This window comes from Tupaia chinensis, unplaced genomic scaffold (assembly GCF_000334495.1).
Source record: "Tupaia chinensis unplaced genomic scaffold, TupChi_1.0 Scaffold143728_1, whole genome shotgun sequence".
Classification (NCBI taxonomy): domain Eukaryota; kingdom Metazoa; phylum Chordata; class Mammalia; order Scandentia; family Tupaiidae; genus Tupaia; species Tupaia belangeri.
Genome location: NW_006203577.1, coordinates 737,004 through 752,337, shown reverse-complemented (window position 1 = coordinate 752,337; position 15,334 = coordinate 737,004). Strand labels below are relative to the sequence as shown.

Genomic DNA, 15,334 nt, shown 5'->3' with positions numbered 1-15,334 from the left:
GATTCCTGTCATAGCCACCGCCAGGGAACTGACCAGGTGTGTGTGTGTGTGTGTGTGTGTGTGTGTGTGTCTGTGTGTATGAACATTCTGTTAGGTCCAGTGCTACCTGAAATTATTGGACTAAGGTGTAGAAATCTGTGACATAAAGACTTCAGACATAATGGAATTAGTTTTTGTAAAATTTGACTTTTCTCTGGGGAAAACACAGCAGTAAGGAAATAGGGAATATCACCAAAGGTCCCAAATGTCTTTCATAGGGTTTGAAAATGGGTATAATGCGGTACGTCAAAACTTAACTGATTTTCAAAACGTGAATACATAATCACAGATCCTATAAGTCTTAGCCTTGGTAGTAGAAAAGGCAGCTAGAACGCTGTAAGCCGGCCTCTAAGGTACAGCGTGGGGTGTCACCTTGACGACCACATGAGTAAGCAGCATCCTATCGTTTTCAGACTTTTGAAATCTCCGAAATAGGCCCCTTTTCCCTTAAAAAAACGGGGTGGGGGTGAGGGAGACAGGGAGCGGGGAGGTACATGCAGCCTACCTATACATGAGACCATAACCCAAAGGACTTGTAATATTCTTTGAGCTACTTACCAATGAAATCTACTGATTTGTCCAACCAGGGAAAAATTTTCTCACAGAAGCTATCATTCACAGGCACCCTCAGGAAATGAGACTCTGGGATAAAGTCAGGCTTTGGACAGGTATTGCTGGCATTCAGCACATAACCGATCCCATTCTGCTGCATCAGCTCCTACAGAGGGAAGAGCAATTAAAGTGACTAATAACATACTAACATGATTATTGAAGGAGTAAAGTTCGGGACCAGCAGAGAGTGTAATGGCTATGTCGCTGGACTCCCATATAGTCGACTGTGGTTTGAGTCCCAGACCCAATGGCTTAAACTCATGCTAGGTGTGTGTACATGTGTGACCAAGATCTGAAAGGAGAATGGAGAAGGGATTGCAGTGTAGTCATCTCCCCTGGGGGTGATTTCTCACTTTCTGTCTCTCTCTGTCTTTCTGGCAAATGCATGTGTCCTACAGCAAAAACCTCTCCCCCGCAAAAAAGATTAAAGTTCACTGTAATGATAAAAACCAACCAGTTTTCCTGAACTTATCAGAGTTTATTCACACTAGTAAATCCAAATACCTGGCAAAAGGACATATAGAGACTTAAGTTTAGAGTGACAAAATTTTAAGGACCAAAAAAGTTGTTTAAAATAGTATGTGTGAAGATTACACATCATTAATATAGCCATTTCTGTTATCTTCATTCCTAAAGAAACAGAACAAACAATACAAAATAAGACAACAGTTTATATGTTTTAGAATATATACATAAAAACAAGAACATTTTCTTCCTATACTGAACTTGCTGGTTCTTCTCTTAAGATACAGTCCCAGGCCTCCCTCTTGCTCTCTAAACATTCTCTCTGAAGACTGCATCTATTTCCACAGGTCTACATGCTGGTGACACCTGTGTGCGCGTGTGTGCATGTGTGTGCGTCTTCTTAAATTTCCACCCATATCCAAATATACTGGGTATTAGTATGTTCTCCAGGCTCTTCGTATTCAAAATGTCAGAAACTAATCAACACATTATCTTTCTCCCTTCTCTGCGCCAAGCCCCCGTTTCCTTTCCAATCCCTAAACAAGTTTATGATAATAACATCTACGCAGCCAGCTGAGCAGGAAAAGATCAGCTCACTTCTGTCTCTTCCTCGTGACCCTCATCCAAACGGTCGCCAAATTCTCTGGGTGTCATCCCTTCTGCTATCCTCATCTCTCTGCCCACTTGCTCAGGGGATGGTCCTCACCAAAATCACTAAAAAAGCCATCAGGGAGCTCTCAAAAGTTGGCAGAGGTTTTCTCTCCAAACCAATCTAAACAATGAAAGAATCCTTTTTATAATGAAAAGCAGCAAAGTGCTGGATCCACTCTAATTTCAGCGTGTCTCATGTCCCGCTCCTGTCCCAACCCCCAGCATCACAAGCAGGCCTACTCTCTGTGCTTTGGTTCACACCATTCCTGTGCTAGAAGGCGATCCTCTTTCTTCCTGATGCCTGTCCTCCCATGTTTCCTACTTCGTTTAACCTGATCTATGAACTCCTTCTTCCCACGGGTGCGTAGTTAACCATTCCATTCTCCGCCCTTCCGAGAGTACTCTGCTTGCACCATTAGCAAGGCTCCTAGTGTGGTGTGCTTCCATGAAGATAATCTTGTCTACCCTAGTCAGTAGTAATGGGTGAGATCTTGGACCGAGTCTTGCTTGTCGTCCTACTTTAGCACCAGGCATATAGTTCCACTGAGTGTCCACCTGACATCCATCGACCGTTTACCGGGAAGGCCGATGTGACCCTGCTTCCTTGAGTCACCCACTGCTGCTCTTAGGGAACGTTCCAAGCCTGGGATCGTACTCTCATTCTAAGTAACCTTGGGTATTACTTCCTTTTCTTAGAATGCAACCTTTTCTTTGACTCTTTTCTAACTACTTGAAAGGTAGTTGGTAATTTTCTTCATATTTTACCCTCCTGAAACATGCCAGTTTCCTAAGCTCTTCATTTACCACATCTGACACAATATATTTTTATTTTACATAAAAGAATATCTGTATAAATCCAGATGTGTCTTCAACCCTCTCTCATCTCTGAACTGACAGTGTCAAGAAAGTTTTTGTATGGTACCAGTGGGTGGTGTGGTGGTTAAGGTGCTGAACTCCAGTATGAGTCCAGCAGTGGACTGCAGTTTGAGTCCCGGACCTGGTGGCATGCTTTCTCACTTTCTCTCTCTCTCTGGTGAAAATATGTGCTTTATAGCAGACTAATAATAGTAATAATAAATAAAAGTAAATAAATAATTCTTTAATTTTTAAAAAATAATTATTTATCTTATTTTATTTATTCATTCATTTCTTAATTTGACCAGAGAGAGACAGAGGGTGAGAGTGAGAGAGAGAGGAAGTGAGAAAGCAAGCCACCAGATTCAGGACTTGAACCCTGGTCAGTCTTGTGGGAGTGTCCAGCACCTTGACCACCACGCCACCTGCTGGTCCCCAAAATTCAATAAATAATTCTTTAAAAAGAAAAAAGAAAGCTTTGGGAACCAGGTGGGCTTCTCAGATTTACTAATACCTTTCAGCATGCCAGAGCCCAAGTCTTCAGATGGTCTCATCTGTTTCTGTCAGGTTAATAATCAAGCTATGAAACGGTGTTTGCCACAACCTTTAAACCTCTGTACACGTAGCAAAGGTTACATCTCCTTCACTGTGGGTGAACCGAAGCTACACTGAGCTTATCTACAGTACATCTGGTCAACTACAAGATACAGACACTTGTTCAGTATCTCCCGTGGAAGAAGTAGGCCATCAGAGTGAAAGCAGCCTTTGAAGGCCCTTCTCACCAATGGTCCTTAAAGAAATAACTGTGTTTTCTTTCTTCTTTCCACCAGCAGCGATATAGATTCTTTAAATTAAAAATAAGAGATAATAGTAGTATCCCCTTCTACCCCTCCAATAAGGAAGATATCATAAAAGTTTCTGAGCAAAGGGAGTGACACTAACAGTGTTTATCTATTATAAACAATCAAAAGGTGACAGGCAATTCTCACTGAGGACAAACGTGCTGCAAGTCAATATGACCATGAATCAGATTCTCCAGAGACTCTAATAATGTACACGTCTGAAAAGTGACCCAATAACCTACATTTTACAGAACTGACAACCTTGTTTCAGTTAAAAAAAAAAAAACAAATTGTTGAGCATCTTTGCTAGAGGATATGGCGCATATCAAGAAAATATCTAGGGGTCAGCAGGTGGTATGGTAGCTAAGGGTCCTGGACTCCCACATGGCCAACTGTGGTTCGAGTCCCAGACCTGGCAGCTTGCTTTCTCACTTTCTCTCTCTCTTTTTCTCACTCTGTCCCTCTCTGGTCAAATTTAAATAAATAAAGTTAAATAAAAGAATTCTTTTTTTTAAAAAAAGAAAATATCTAACATCTAATGAGTGCCTACTATGTCCCATATATATTGTAAGCATTTAAAGAGCTTATCTCTGGGTCAGTAGGTGGCATGGTGGTTGAGGTGCTGGACTCCCACGTAGCTGACCATGGTTCAAGTTTTGGACCTGGTGGCTTGCTCTCTCTCTCTCTCCTTCTCTCATCAAAATAAATAATAATAACAAATAAAATAAATATATATTTTTTTAAATAAAGAGCTTGACTCTATTAATCCTCACCACTACCCTTTGATGTGGGCACTGTTTTGTTTTTTTTTTTTTGAGAGATTTCTGTTACAGTCCACTCATACCCACTGCAGAGACAGAGAGAGACAGAAAAGGAGAAATTATTCCCCAGGGGGATGGCCACACCACAATCCCTTCTCCTGCATTTTCCTTTCAGGATTTTGGGCAAGTGTGCACACACATGCACACTTGCTTTGCCTGAGTTTCAAGCTGCCGGGTCAGGGACTTGAATCGTGGATGATCACGTTGGAGTCCAGCACCTTAACCACTATACTACCTCCTGGCCCTAAAAATATAAAGTTTTAATTTCATTCTTTTTTGCTCTTTTTAACTAAAATAAATTAAAAGGCAAAACAGCAGCATTCTGGTCATGGACTATTTTGAGGACCACTTGGCAGTGACTCAGGCTATGTCACAGAAGACTTGTCCAGACTGTGTGTCTTGTTTCTCTGTCACTGCCACAGTGCAGTCACAGGCCTCAGAGCGCAGCCTCCCACCCTGTGTTTACATGAGGAGCCCCGTGCAGGTGGAGAGCTAGTTGCCTGCACTCGCCCCGGTTCACTGCACCCTATCTCAATAGCACTATGTGGTCAGGTGTATAGAAACACAAAAGGAGGCTGCTCTGCTCCAATGTCAGAGACATCAGTAAGCTGGGACCAGGAGACTGCATAATGGTTATGTCGCTGGACTCCCACATAGTCGACCACAGTTCAAATCCCAGACCTGCAGCTTAAAACACAGTGGGCACATATGTATGTGTGCCAAGTCTTGAAAGGAGAATGGAGGAGGAGGGATCACAGCGTGATCTTTCTAAAGCATTTAACTTAGGTCACAGAAAACCAACTCTCTTCCCTCATTTATATTTCATAAGTGCACTTATGAAATATTATTTTAATTAATGTACATAATTATGAGTGCACTGGCCTAAACAAGTTCAAGAACAAACACAACTGCTTTCTGCTACATATATATCATGCAGATGGCGGAAGCAGACACGCTACAGAGAAGTCTACTGCTAGCCCTGCACATAACATGGGTAGGAGATGTGGCTGAATCTCTGAAATTAGTTTAAAAAGTTCCTGAAGCTTCATATAATTAATCTACTAGCTTTTTATCTTGATTATTTTTTCTCCATGTTCTTAAACTTTTTTTTTTTTTTTGGAGAGGTTTTTTCGCTATAGGGCGCGTGCGCTCGCCAGACAGACAGAGAGAGACATAGAGACAGAAAGCGAGAAATCACCCCCTAGGGGGGATGGTCACGCCGCAATCCCTTCTCCTCCATTCTCCTCTCGGGATCTTGGGCACGTACGCACATGCGCCCGGCGTGAGTTTTAAGCCACCGGGTCCGGGACGCGAACCGCGGTCGACTACGTGGGAGTCCAGCGACATAGCCATTGCGCTAACTGCTGGTTCCCATGTTCTTAAACTTTTTAAAATTTATTTCTTCTATTAGCAAGAGACACACTCCCAAAAGAGTCTTCACACTGCAATCCAGCCCCAGCCTTTGGCCAGCCCCAGATCATGGGCACCAGGCCCAGGGTGCTCAGGGAGCTCTCCTGATTTGAACCAGCAAACTTGCCATGTTTGCCTCATACGGCATTACATTTTGCTGCTGTATTACTCTCTGGACCTTCTTGTGTTTTTTCATTTGTTGTTTTTTTTTATGAATGTACATATTACATGTAAGTGGCTGAAAGGGCATCTTAATTTGTTTCTTAATTTTGCCAGAGAGCACATGCACTTATCGGGGGCTGAGAAAGCACCCTCCATGGGGAATAGTCATGATGCCAATTCCTTCTCCATTTTTCCCTTCTTTTGAGATTTGGGGCATATACACCTAGTATGTTTTCTCAAGCCACTGGGTCGGGACTCAAATTGTATGGTTGGTTATGCCATGCAGTCACCTTAATCACCAGACCAAAGGCTGGCCCGCATCCTAATGTTTTCAACAATGGAAATGAGATGAAATTATTACTATGAAAAATGAGTCTATTTTATGCAATAATAACTGCTTTTATTCATAGATGAATGTCAATAACTTCTTACTAAATTGTAAAGAGGTATTTACATATATACTCAGTTTTGTTTCAGCATGTTGTATAAAACATATGCAATTGGATATTTATTTTGTCCCATAATTAAGCATCATAATCTTTAGGATTCCAGAGAGCAGTCATCTTACACTGTGAAATATTCAGCTCAACTTTATTCCAAATTTGCTAAAACATGCTTTTTACCAATAAGATAATCCTTCTTTTCTGGCCTTCAAATATGCTTCCAACACCTAGGTCTCACCGCTCTTTGACCTCCTCACCTTAGCCACTCACTCCCATAAATCTGTCATAGCCTCTGTCATTTCCGATATCCACAAACTCTCATAACCTCAACTACATGCAACCCACTTGGATCTCTCTTCCTCTTTCCAGTTCACTCTCTTTACCACTACTCCTGGAATCCTTCAACCCCTCCTGGACCTATACTATCTGTGACCCTATCCCACTTTTCTCTGTCCCTCACCCCCAATATCTTTCATCTTCCTTGCCCAACTTCAACTGTAAAGTCGTCATCATAACAATCACTTCCTTGCTTTCCCTCTCAAATCCTTTGCCCCAATCACTTCTTCCCACTACAACACTTCACTAATTCTCCACCTCTCTGCATCTGCATTCATGCATCTGACCACAGGAAACAAAACACTCATCAATGCCACCCGATCTCACTTTCAATTCATGCTCCTGGGCAATCACCGTATTTCCCTAGTCTGTTTACCTTCCTTCTCTCCATCCCACCTATTTCCCTTTTCCTTCAAACTTCTTACATGTTTTTGATCATCTTCACTCTGAGCTGATGATCTTGTTTCCTACTACAGTAGAAAAATTAAAGTATTCAGAAGCAAGGTTGGATAAGTGTCCACCGCTACCTTTACTCTTCTATTATACCAGCACATGCACCTGTAAGCATTACATTCCTTCCTGTTATCATAGACCGACTGCTCATGCTTCCTAAGGTACATCCCTCCACTTGCTCAATAAATCCCATTCCATCTCTCCTACATCGATTTTCCACTCTACTCGATCATCCCTCTTACCAACAATCAACAAACCACTCTTCCTCTCATCCTAAAAATCTCATTCTCTCTCACCACCACTTTTCCTCCAGCTCTTATTACCCAAGTCTTTTCTCCTCTCATGAGCAAATTCCTTGAAAGAGCTGCTAAGACTATACTTGCTGTCTCCAATTTCTCTCCTCCTGTTCTCTGTTATATCTTTCTATTCTATTTTCTGTTTACCCCCACCATTCTCCCAACCCTGCTCATAGCGCTCCACGTTGCTAAATCCAATGACCAATGCTTAGTCTTCATCCTTCTTGACTTACAGCACCATTTAGTACACCTGGTTACTCCTTCCTCCTGGAAAACACTGTTCATTTGTTTCCTGGACTACTTCAAACGCTTGATTTCCTTTCTTTCTCAATATTTACTTCTAAATATTCTTTTTGGGGGGCTTTTCAACTTCTAGGATTTTCAATGTTGGAGTACCCAATGGCTTAGTTTTCTCCTCCTCCATCTATATTCTCTCTCATAATGACCTTATCCAGTTTTACAACATTAATTACTGTCTATGTGTTAATAACTCCCTCTTCCTTTGGGGACCGCTCCCTGAGTTCATATATCCATCTGCCTAATGAACATCTCCACTTGAACATAATGGGCATTTCAAACTTGGCGTGTCCAAAACTAAACTGTTCTTTCCATAGGCTTCTATATCTTAGTTAACAGAAACCGAATCTTCCATTCTCCTTGACATCTCTCTTTTCTTTTTCACATAACTCTACCATACGATCTATAACATTCTATTGGCTGTACTTTCAGAATAACAGTCAGAATCAAGCTCCTTACCATTGCTATCACTTTGACTCCAACAGACCCCTACCTCCCACCCTGTAGGGAATTCAGCCAACTTCAATATAGGTACTACAGAGATCCTAATAAAATGTAAGTCAGATCACCTTACGCCTCCGCTTAGAACTTTTGATGACTCCCTTTTCTCTCAGAGTAAAAGCTTACATCCTCACAAGACCCATCAAGTCTTGATTTGCTTCATTCCCTCTTTGACCACACTCCGCCCATGTTCATTCTGCTCCAGTCACATGGGTCTTCTCACTATTCCTTTATCATACCAGATACACTCGAATTTTTGCATCGTTAGCTGCTTCTAGCTGTACAGCACTTCCTCCAGATGTCGGAATGGCTCACTCTTTGACCACTTTTCACTGTCTGTTCAAATGCCTCTGTCTCAGTGAGGCCTATCATTTCACTACAACCTGGTCCCACAGCCACTCCTTGCCCACTTCCACTGGGTTCTTTATAGAGCTTATCACATCTGCTGCACTCTGCAATTCATCCACTTAGCAGACGGACTATCAGGTTTCCCCCTCTATAACGTAAGCTCATGAAAGCAGAGATTTCTGTCTCATTCACTAATGAATGTACTAGAACACTCTCACACATGTCAGAGGTTCATTCAGTATTTGCTCAATGAACATGTGAATGAACTGCTATCCTTAACGAGACTAAGCTCAGGGTCTCATAACTAGTTTACTAGCATCTTTGGATGAACCTTTGTATATGTTCCTCACATATTCTCATTTTACAAGCCATGGTAAATGTCATTAATTCACACTCAATTCATAATTTGTGGAAGTATTTAATTTCAGTTGACAATTTTAGATTCTTGAATTTGTTAAGAGAGGGTTTTCCAAGTAAATTAACAGCATGGAGGTCATTTTTAGGAAGTGTATTTATCTTAACAAATTTTAAGCACATGGTAAATTGTTTGCATACAAACAAGTTGTACTGACTTCAAATTAGGCTATTCCGAATCATCTAGGGCTTTCTGAGCACCCAGGTACTCTGCAGCAGTGCTCTGGGGCATGAGACCCATTCTCAGTGAGGGAGGAACAGCCTACTAGCGGGCATTGGGCTACACAAGTATCAGTGCTGCGAAGAAGTAACTGGCCAATGGAACGCAGGGGAATAAACGAAACAGCACTGGAAAGCAGAAGTAAAACCCAAGGGGAGGCTTCTGAGAGGGCCATGGATAGCAGGAATTAAGCTTGGCAGGTGAAGCTCAGATTAGAGTACAGGCATTCTGTATGGAGTATTGAAAGTAAATGAAGACAGGGCTGGCTTAGTGGTTAAGGGCGCTCAATCCCATATAGCAACTGTGGTTTGAATCCCAGCCCTGGCAGCTTGAGAAAGACACCAAGCACATGCACATGTGTGCTTGTGTGTGTGTGTGTGTGTCTGTTTGTGTGTGTACATACATGTGTGCCCAAGATCACAACAGGATGGAGAAATGGAGAAGGGGTTATGCTGTGACCATGCCTCACTGGAGGGTCCTCCCCCATTACTCTGTAGCAAGCGGATGCACCCTCTGGCAATTGAAAACAATCAAACAAAATAGGGAACCAGCAGTTAGCGTAATGGCTATGTCGCTGGACTCCCACGTAGTCGATCGTGGTTTGTGTCCCGGACCCGGTGGCTTAAACTCACGCCAGGCGCATGTGCGTGTGTGCCCAAGATCCCGAGAGGAGAATGGAGGAGAAGGGATTGCGGTGTGACCATCCCCTCTGGGGGGTGATTTCTCGCTTTCTGTCTCTATGTCTCTGTCTGTCTGTCTGGCGAGCGCACGTGCCCTATAGCAAAAAACCTCTCCAAAAAAAAAAAAAAAAAAAGAAAACAATCAAACAAAATAGAAAGTGAATGAAGACAAATGGAAGTGCAGACGTACCTGGGAACATAGACTATTGTGGTCTGTTCAGACACTAGGAAAGGATGAGCAGGACAAGAGAACAAATGAGTCAAGAACTAAAAAGGGAGAATTAGATCCTCTGGTGTCTAAAACATCAAGCTTAAGAGTTGTACGGCCAAGCTAAAGAACTTTATCAAATGCCATAATGAGAAGGCTGGTCAATTCATTAAACTAAACTTCTAGAAACCTCTCATTAGAAAATTCATTAGTAGTGAGACTAGCAAATGCCATAATGGCTACGTCGCTGGACTCCCACATAGTCGATGGTGGTTTTAGTCCCAGACCCACCAGGTGTATGTGCATGCGTGCCCAAACTCAAGAAGAGAATGGAGAAGGGACTGCAGCATGGCCATCCCCCCAGGGGGTGATTTCTCGCTTTCTGTATCTTTCTGTCTCTGGTGGGTGCACATACCCTATAGCGAAATATCTCTCTTTTAAAAAAAAAAAAAAGAAAGAAAATTCACTAGTAGCTAATGTGGAATCTTGGTATAGCACAGACTATTGAAAAGTAGATGGGTACTACACGTGGGAGAGGCAGAGAATGGCACTGGGAGTTGCTGTTCATTAACTGTATGCTCTTGGGTAGGTTAGGCTACCTAACCCAGCTCAGCTTTAATTCCCTCCCCTGTAAAATAGGGCTAACGGTGTACATTGTGTAAGCCTGATGCGAGGATGAAGTGACGTGTAATCCAGTTTCATTAAATGTTAGTGTCCAGGTTATTACATTTTTCTGTCCTGTCAGAACTGGACAAGCACATGTGCCTGGTATGGTTTTCAAACTGCCAGGGCCAGGATGCAAACCTTGCCTGTCAGCCATGTGGGATCTGGATAGCTTCCACCAGGCCAGGGAGCCAGCCCTTGAAAGTCTTAAATTAAATATGGGGCCAGCAGATGGCAGAATGGTTATGTCACTGGACTCCCACATAGTCGACGGCGGTCTAAGTCCCGGACCCAGCAGTTTACAACTCATGTTAAGTGCATGTATGTGCATGCCCAAAATCCCGAGAGGAGAATGGAGGAAAAGGGACTTCAGCATGGCCATCCCCCCAAGCCCTGGCAGGTTATTTCTTGCTTTCTGTGTCTCTCTGTGTCTCTGGTGAGTGCACATGCCCTATGGCAAAAACTCTCTAAAAAAATTATATATGGCTTGCATTATTTTTCTGTTGAAATGGTTGGTACAGAAGATTCTAAGGAGGGCCAGCTGGTGGCACTGGTAGTGAAGGTGGCTGAATCTCATGTGGCCAACTACATGGATTGAGTCTGGACCCAGTGGCTTAAAAAATATGTGGTACACACATGTGTGCATACTCAAAATTCTGAAAAGAGGAATGGAGGAGAAGGGACTGTGCCATGGCTATCCCCTGTAAGGGGTGCTTTCTCACTTCCCTTTTCTGTCTGTCTCTCTCTGACCGGTGCACATGCTTCTCACAAAATTTAAAAAAGAAAATTAAAAAAAGGAGATCCTAAGGAAAATGCAGGGGAAAAACATCTCAATTGTAACTCAACAGACTGTTAAGCTCTGTGAGTCTTTTGTAATGCTTTACCGTAGAGAATTTCATTTTCCAGGAGACAGAGTATTTTGGGTTATATAAACATAGAATTTAAAATCAGAGGAGCGAAGTTTGTATGTGCTCTGACACTGACCAGCACTGAAGTCACCATCGTCTTTGGTGGGTGATGTAGTCACCTGAGGCCGGTCGACCTTCAAATCCTATTTATGAGGGTTAAATGCAATAATATAAAGAGCCCGACTTCTTTAAAAAACTGTTACAAGGCACATGTGCTTGCCAGAGAAAAACAGGGAGAAAATGAGAGAGTGAGAGAGAGAGAAAAAGCAAGAAAGTGCCTCCACATCCCCCCAGGAGCTTAGTTACGCTGGAATCCCACCTCTTCAATCTCTCCCTCCTTTCAGGATTCTGGGCACACACACATATGCCCAGCATGTTTTTCAAGCTGCTGGTCTGGGACTCAAACCGTGTGATCAGTCACTTGGGATTCAGCCGCCTTAACCACCAGGCCATGGGCGGGCTGAGCCTGACATTTTAAATGGCAAATAGCATGAGCCACCTGAGAAAATTTCTCTGATGTGCTTTTAACATTTAGTGTCACTTACAAAAATTAATAAAGTTAGTGGCTTTGCGGTTAGAATTTTAATTTAAAAAAATGTCCTATTAGGGAAGAGTAGAAAATCTACGTCTGTGAAACTCTTTAAGAAGAAAAGAAGCATGTTATTTTTCCTATGAAGTTTAAATCATTAAGTTGAGGAAGATCAGTTATGTTTTTTGGAAAGAGAGGCAAATCTGGTTCTGCAACTCAACTAGGTGATGTTGGCAATTCCTTACCATTTCTAGAATATCAATTTCCTCATTTACCAGATGAAAGTGGTTGACTAAATGATCTCTAAAATCCCCTTCAGCACTAAGGCGCTTGTGAAAAAATGATCTGGAGCTCAGATGTGAATGTCCATTCACTGCTTTCAAACCTGTCCATCCTGCTGTGCACTCCCCTAGTTCACACAGCTATTATAAAGAAGCTTTCCCACAGTCTTCCATAAGGACTCCTTGACCAAGCTGTTGTCCTGCCCACTTCCATAAACTCGTTCTCCCCCTGCAAACATTTCCCTCAGTGCATCTTCATGCATTTCTACTTAACATGTTTGGAAGTCAATGAAAAACAGCAAACTATCCTTTCCCTTATCCTCAACCCCACGTTCTGGGTTAACTGCTCTTACCGTGTAGGTGCTTAGTTGCTCACTAACATATCTGCTAAATCTGAAAAAGGTTTATAGTAAAATAAATGTCCTACTAAGTTTAATGTCAAAAGTAACAGAAATGATCTGTTGACAATTATTTGTGGAACTACCTGTGGACTGACTGATTCAAGTTTATCAGGATTAAGTGGTATCCCGAACTAGGGACTTGATTTGATTTTCCTTTTTTTTTTTGGAGAAGTTTTTGCTATAGGGCACGTATGCTCGCCAGATAGACAGAGAGAGACAGAGAGATAGAAAGCGAGAAATCACCCCCCAGGGGGGATGGCCACGCCACAATCCCTTCTCCTCCATTCTCCTCTCGGGATCTTGGGCATGCACACACACGCACCTGGAGTGAGTTTTAAGCCACCAGGTCCGGGACACGAACTGTGGTCAACTATGTGGGAGTCCAGCAACAGCCATTATGCTCACTGCTGGTCCCGATTTGATTTTCTTTTTTTTTTTTTTTTGAGAGAGATTTTCACTATAGGGCACGTGCGCTCGCCAGACAGACAGAGCGAGACATTAGAGTCAGAAAGCGAGAAATCACCCCCCAGGGGGGATGGTCACGCCGCAATCCCTTCTCCTCCATTCTCCTTTCGGGAGCCTGGGCACGCACGCACACGCGCCCGGCGTGAGTTTTAAGCCACCAGGTCCGGGACGCGAACTGCGGTCGACTATGTGGGAGTCCAGCGACACAGCCATTACGCTAACTGCTGGTTCCCCCGATTTGATTTTCTGATCTGGGGATTAAATACACCATCTCCAGCTTTGTCCTAGGACAAAGTTTTGTCCAGTTTCCAAAAGTCATGTGCATGACTTTTGGAAACTGTAACATAGTTTGCTTATCTCTCAAAGAATTAATAATCACATGCTCGAAGGCACTGTGACCCCACCAGAAAGCTCAGAACAAGCAAAACATATCGAATCTCAAATAGGCAGATCTCATAGTACGAGCAGATATAGTAACAGAATATAGAAGCATAATTTTGAATAGACAAGAGTTTGGGGGGAAAAGAATGCCTCACTGCAGCCCATCAATGGGGTATTTCCCCCCCTACTTGGAAAACTTTGCTTTCCATGTGCTAAAGAAAGTCAGTGTGGAAGCTTATTTTATGGACAACCTAATTCTTCAAGGAGAAAATGTGAAGGCACACCGCCCTTTATACAAGAAAGTGGCACTCACAAGTCATCAGTATTTAAATTAAGCTCTTTGGCTGCTTTTTCGATTTGTGGTGATGCACCTTAATAGGCTTTAGATAAAAATCACTTTTCCAGGAAGAAAGAGTACCCTTGCCTAGCACTACTGGTTAGGAGCATAAAACTGTGGCGCCGCCATGCAGTTCCAATGTCGTTGTGCTTGTACCATTGTACACCAAGGCCTGAGCCCATGAGGCACTCCCCTGCTAGGGCACACCACGTCCTTTGCAGCAAGAAGCCATGCTCTTCCCTCTTCTTACTCAACCAAACTGCTCCAAGGAGCGTTAGGCCCCAGGGGCTGGTGGCGCACCCTTTTAACCTTTGCCCTCACCATCTTTCTCCTACCTCTCCCACCCCCTCCAGGCATGGAGAGGACCTTCCTCAATGCTTACCCAACCTGAGCCCTTTTCTAATGTGTTGCAATAAATAAACATGTTTCTAAATAGAAAATACTGTGGGAAGTATTAGCCGTTCTAAGTGTGGCCAATTACAATCGGACAATTCCTATCCTGAGAAAATAAGGCTAACTGGCTGGAAAATCCTGTCTGACTTTGAGTCTCATGGACTTAGAAGGAACAAGCAAATGTGAGCACGTTTTAGGTTTCCTGTGGCAATAAATAACTTCAAACAAAAGAACATTCTAAAAGATGAGGACCGTTAACTAGGGGTCACAGTGAAAATGGGGTCTTCTGGGGCCGTGGTGTGTTTCAAACTGGTGACGGGTGATTGCTGTCTCTCTAGCAGCTAACAATAAAGCTGGCAACGAAGGCGATTTTCAGTGCACCCACCTTGTTGAGGACATCTCGCTGGCAGCCCAGATAAAGATTGGGAAGGATTCGGGTTGGCCCAATGTTGGCGACAGGTAAGCAAGGCTGAGAGATGCAGGTAGGGACTAGAGCAGATTTTCCTTCACAGAGGCCAGGGAAACAACGAGAGAACTCAGCAAACCCACCTAAGGATAAACATTAGACAATTATGCCATGGACAGAGCAAACATCAGCCTTCTGTAAACTGCTCAACTAAAACTATTTAAAACAGAAAAAGCAAATCCCACAGGTGCAAGTCGATACCACGACACACGTACCCCTTTCTGCAGGTGCCGATGCTAAGTCTGACGTGTGATCTGTAAGGCTGCAGCGCAGATACGCATGCGCTGAAGGCACTTAGAATGACCTCTCCCTTTCTCACACATTCTCGTCTTCACATACCCTACATCTCCTCCCCACCCTCCACTACCCACGCAAACGTTTTTTTATGGCACACAGATTTAAAGTCAGTAGCAATAACCAAGGCAAAACAATTATTCACAAAAGAAAAATGGGGATT

At 43.0% G+C, this 15,334-nt stretch overlaps 1 protein-coding gene across 1 annotated transcript in view; it reads right to left on the bottom strand.

The window, feature by feature from the left end:
* Nucleotides 1-15,334, bottom strand: part of DUSP16 (dual specificity phosphatase 16) — a 109,878-nt gene that overhangs the window by 23,416 nt on the left and 71,128 nt on the right. Inside the window, exons 4-5 of the mRNA XM_006164796.3 lie at nt 14,797-14,960; nt 598-757 (exon numbers count right to left, since the gene is read on the bottom strand). Coding sequence (XP_006164858.1) covers nt 598-757; nt 14,797-14,960 — 324 coding nt within the window. The remainder of the gene's footprint in view (nt 1-597; nt 758-14,796; nt 14,961-15,334) is intronic.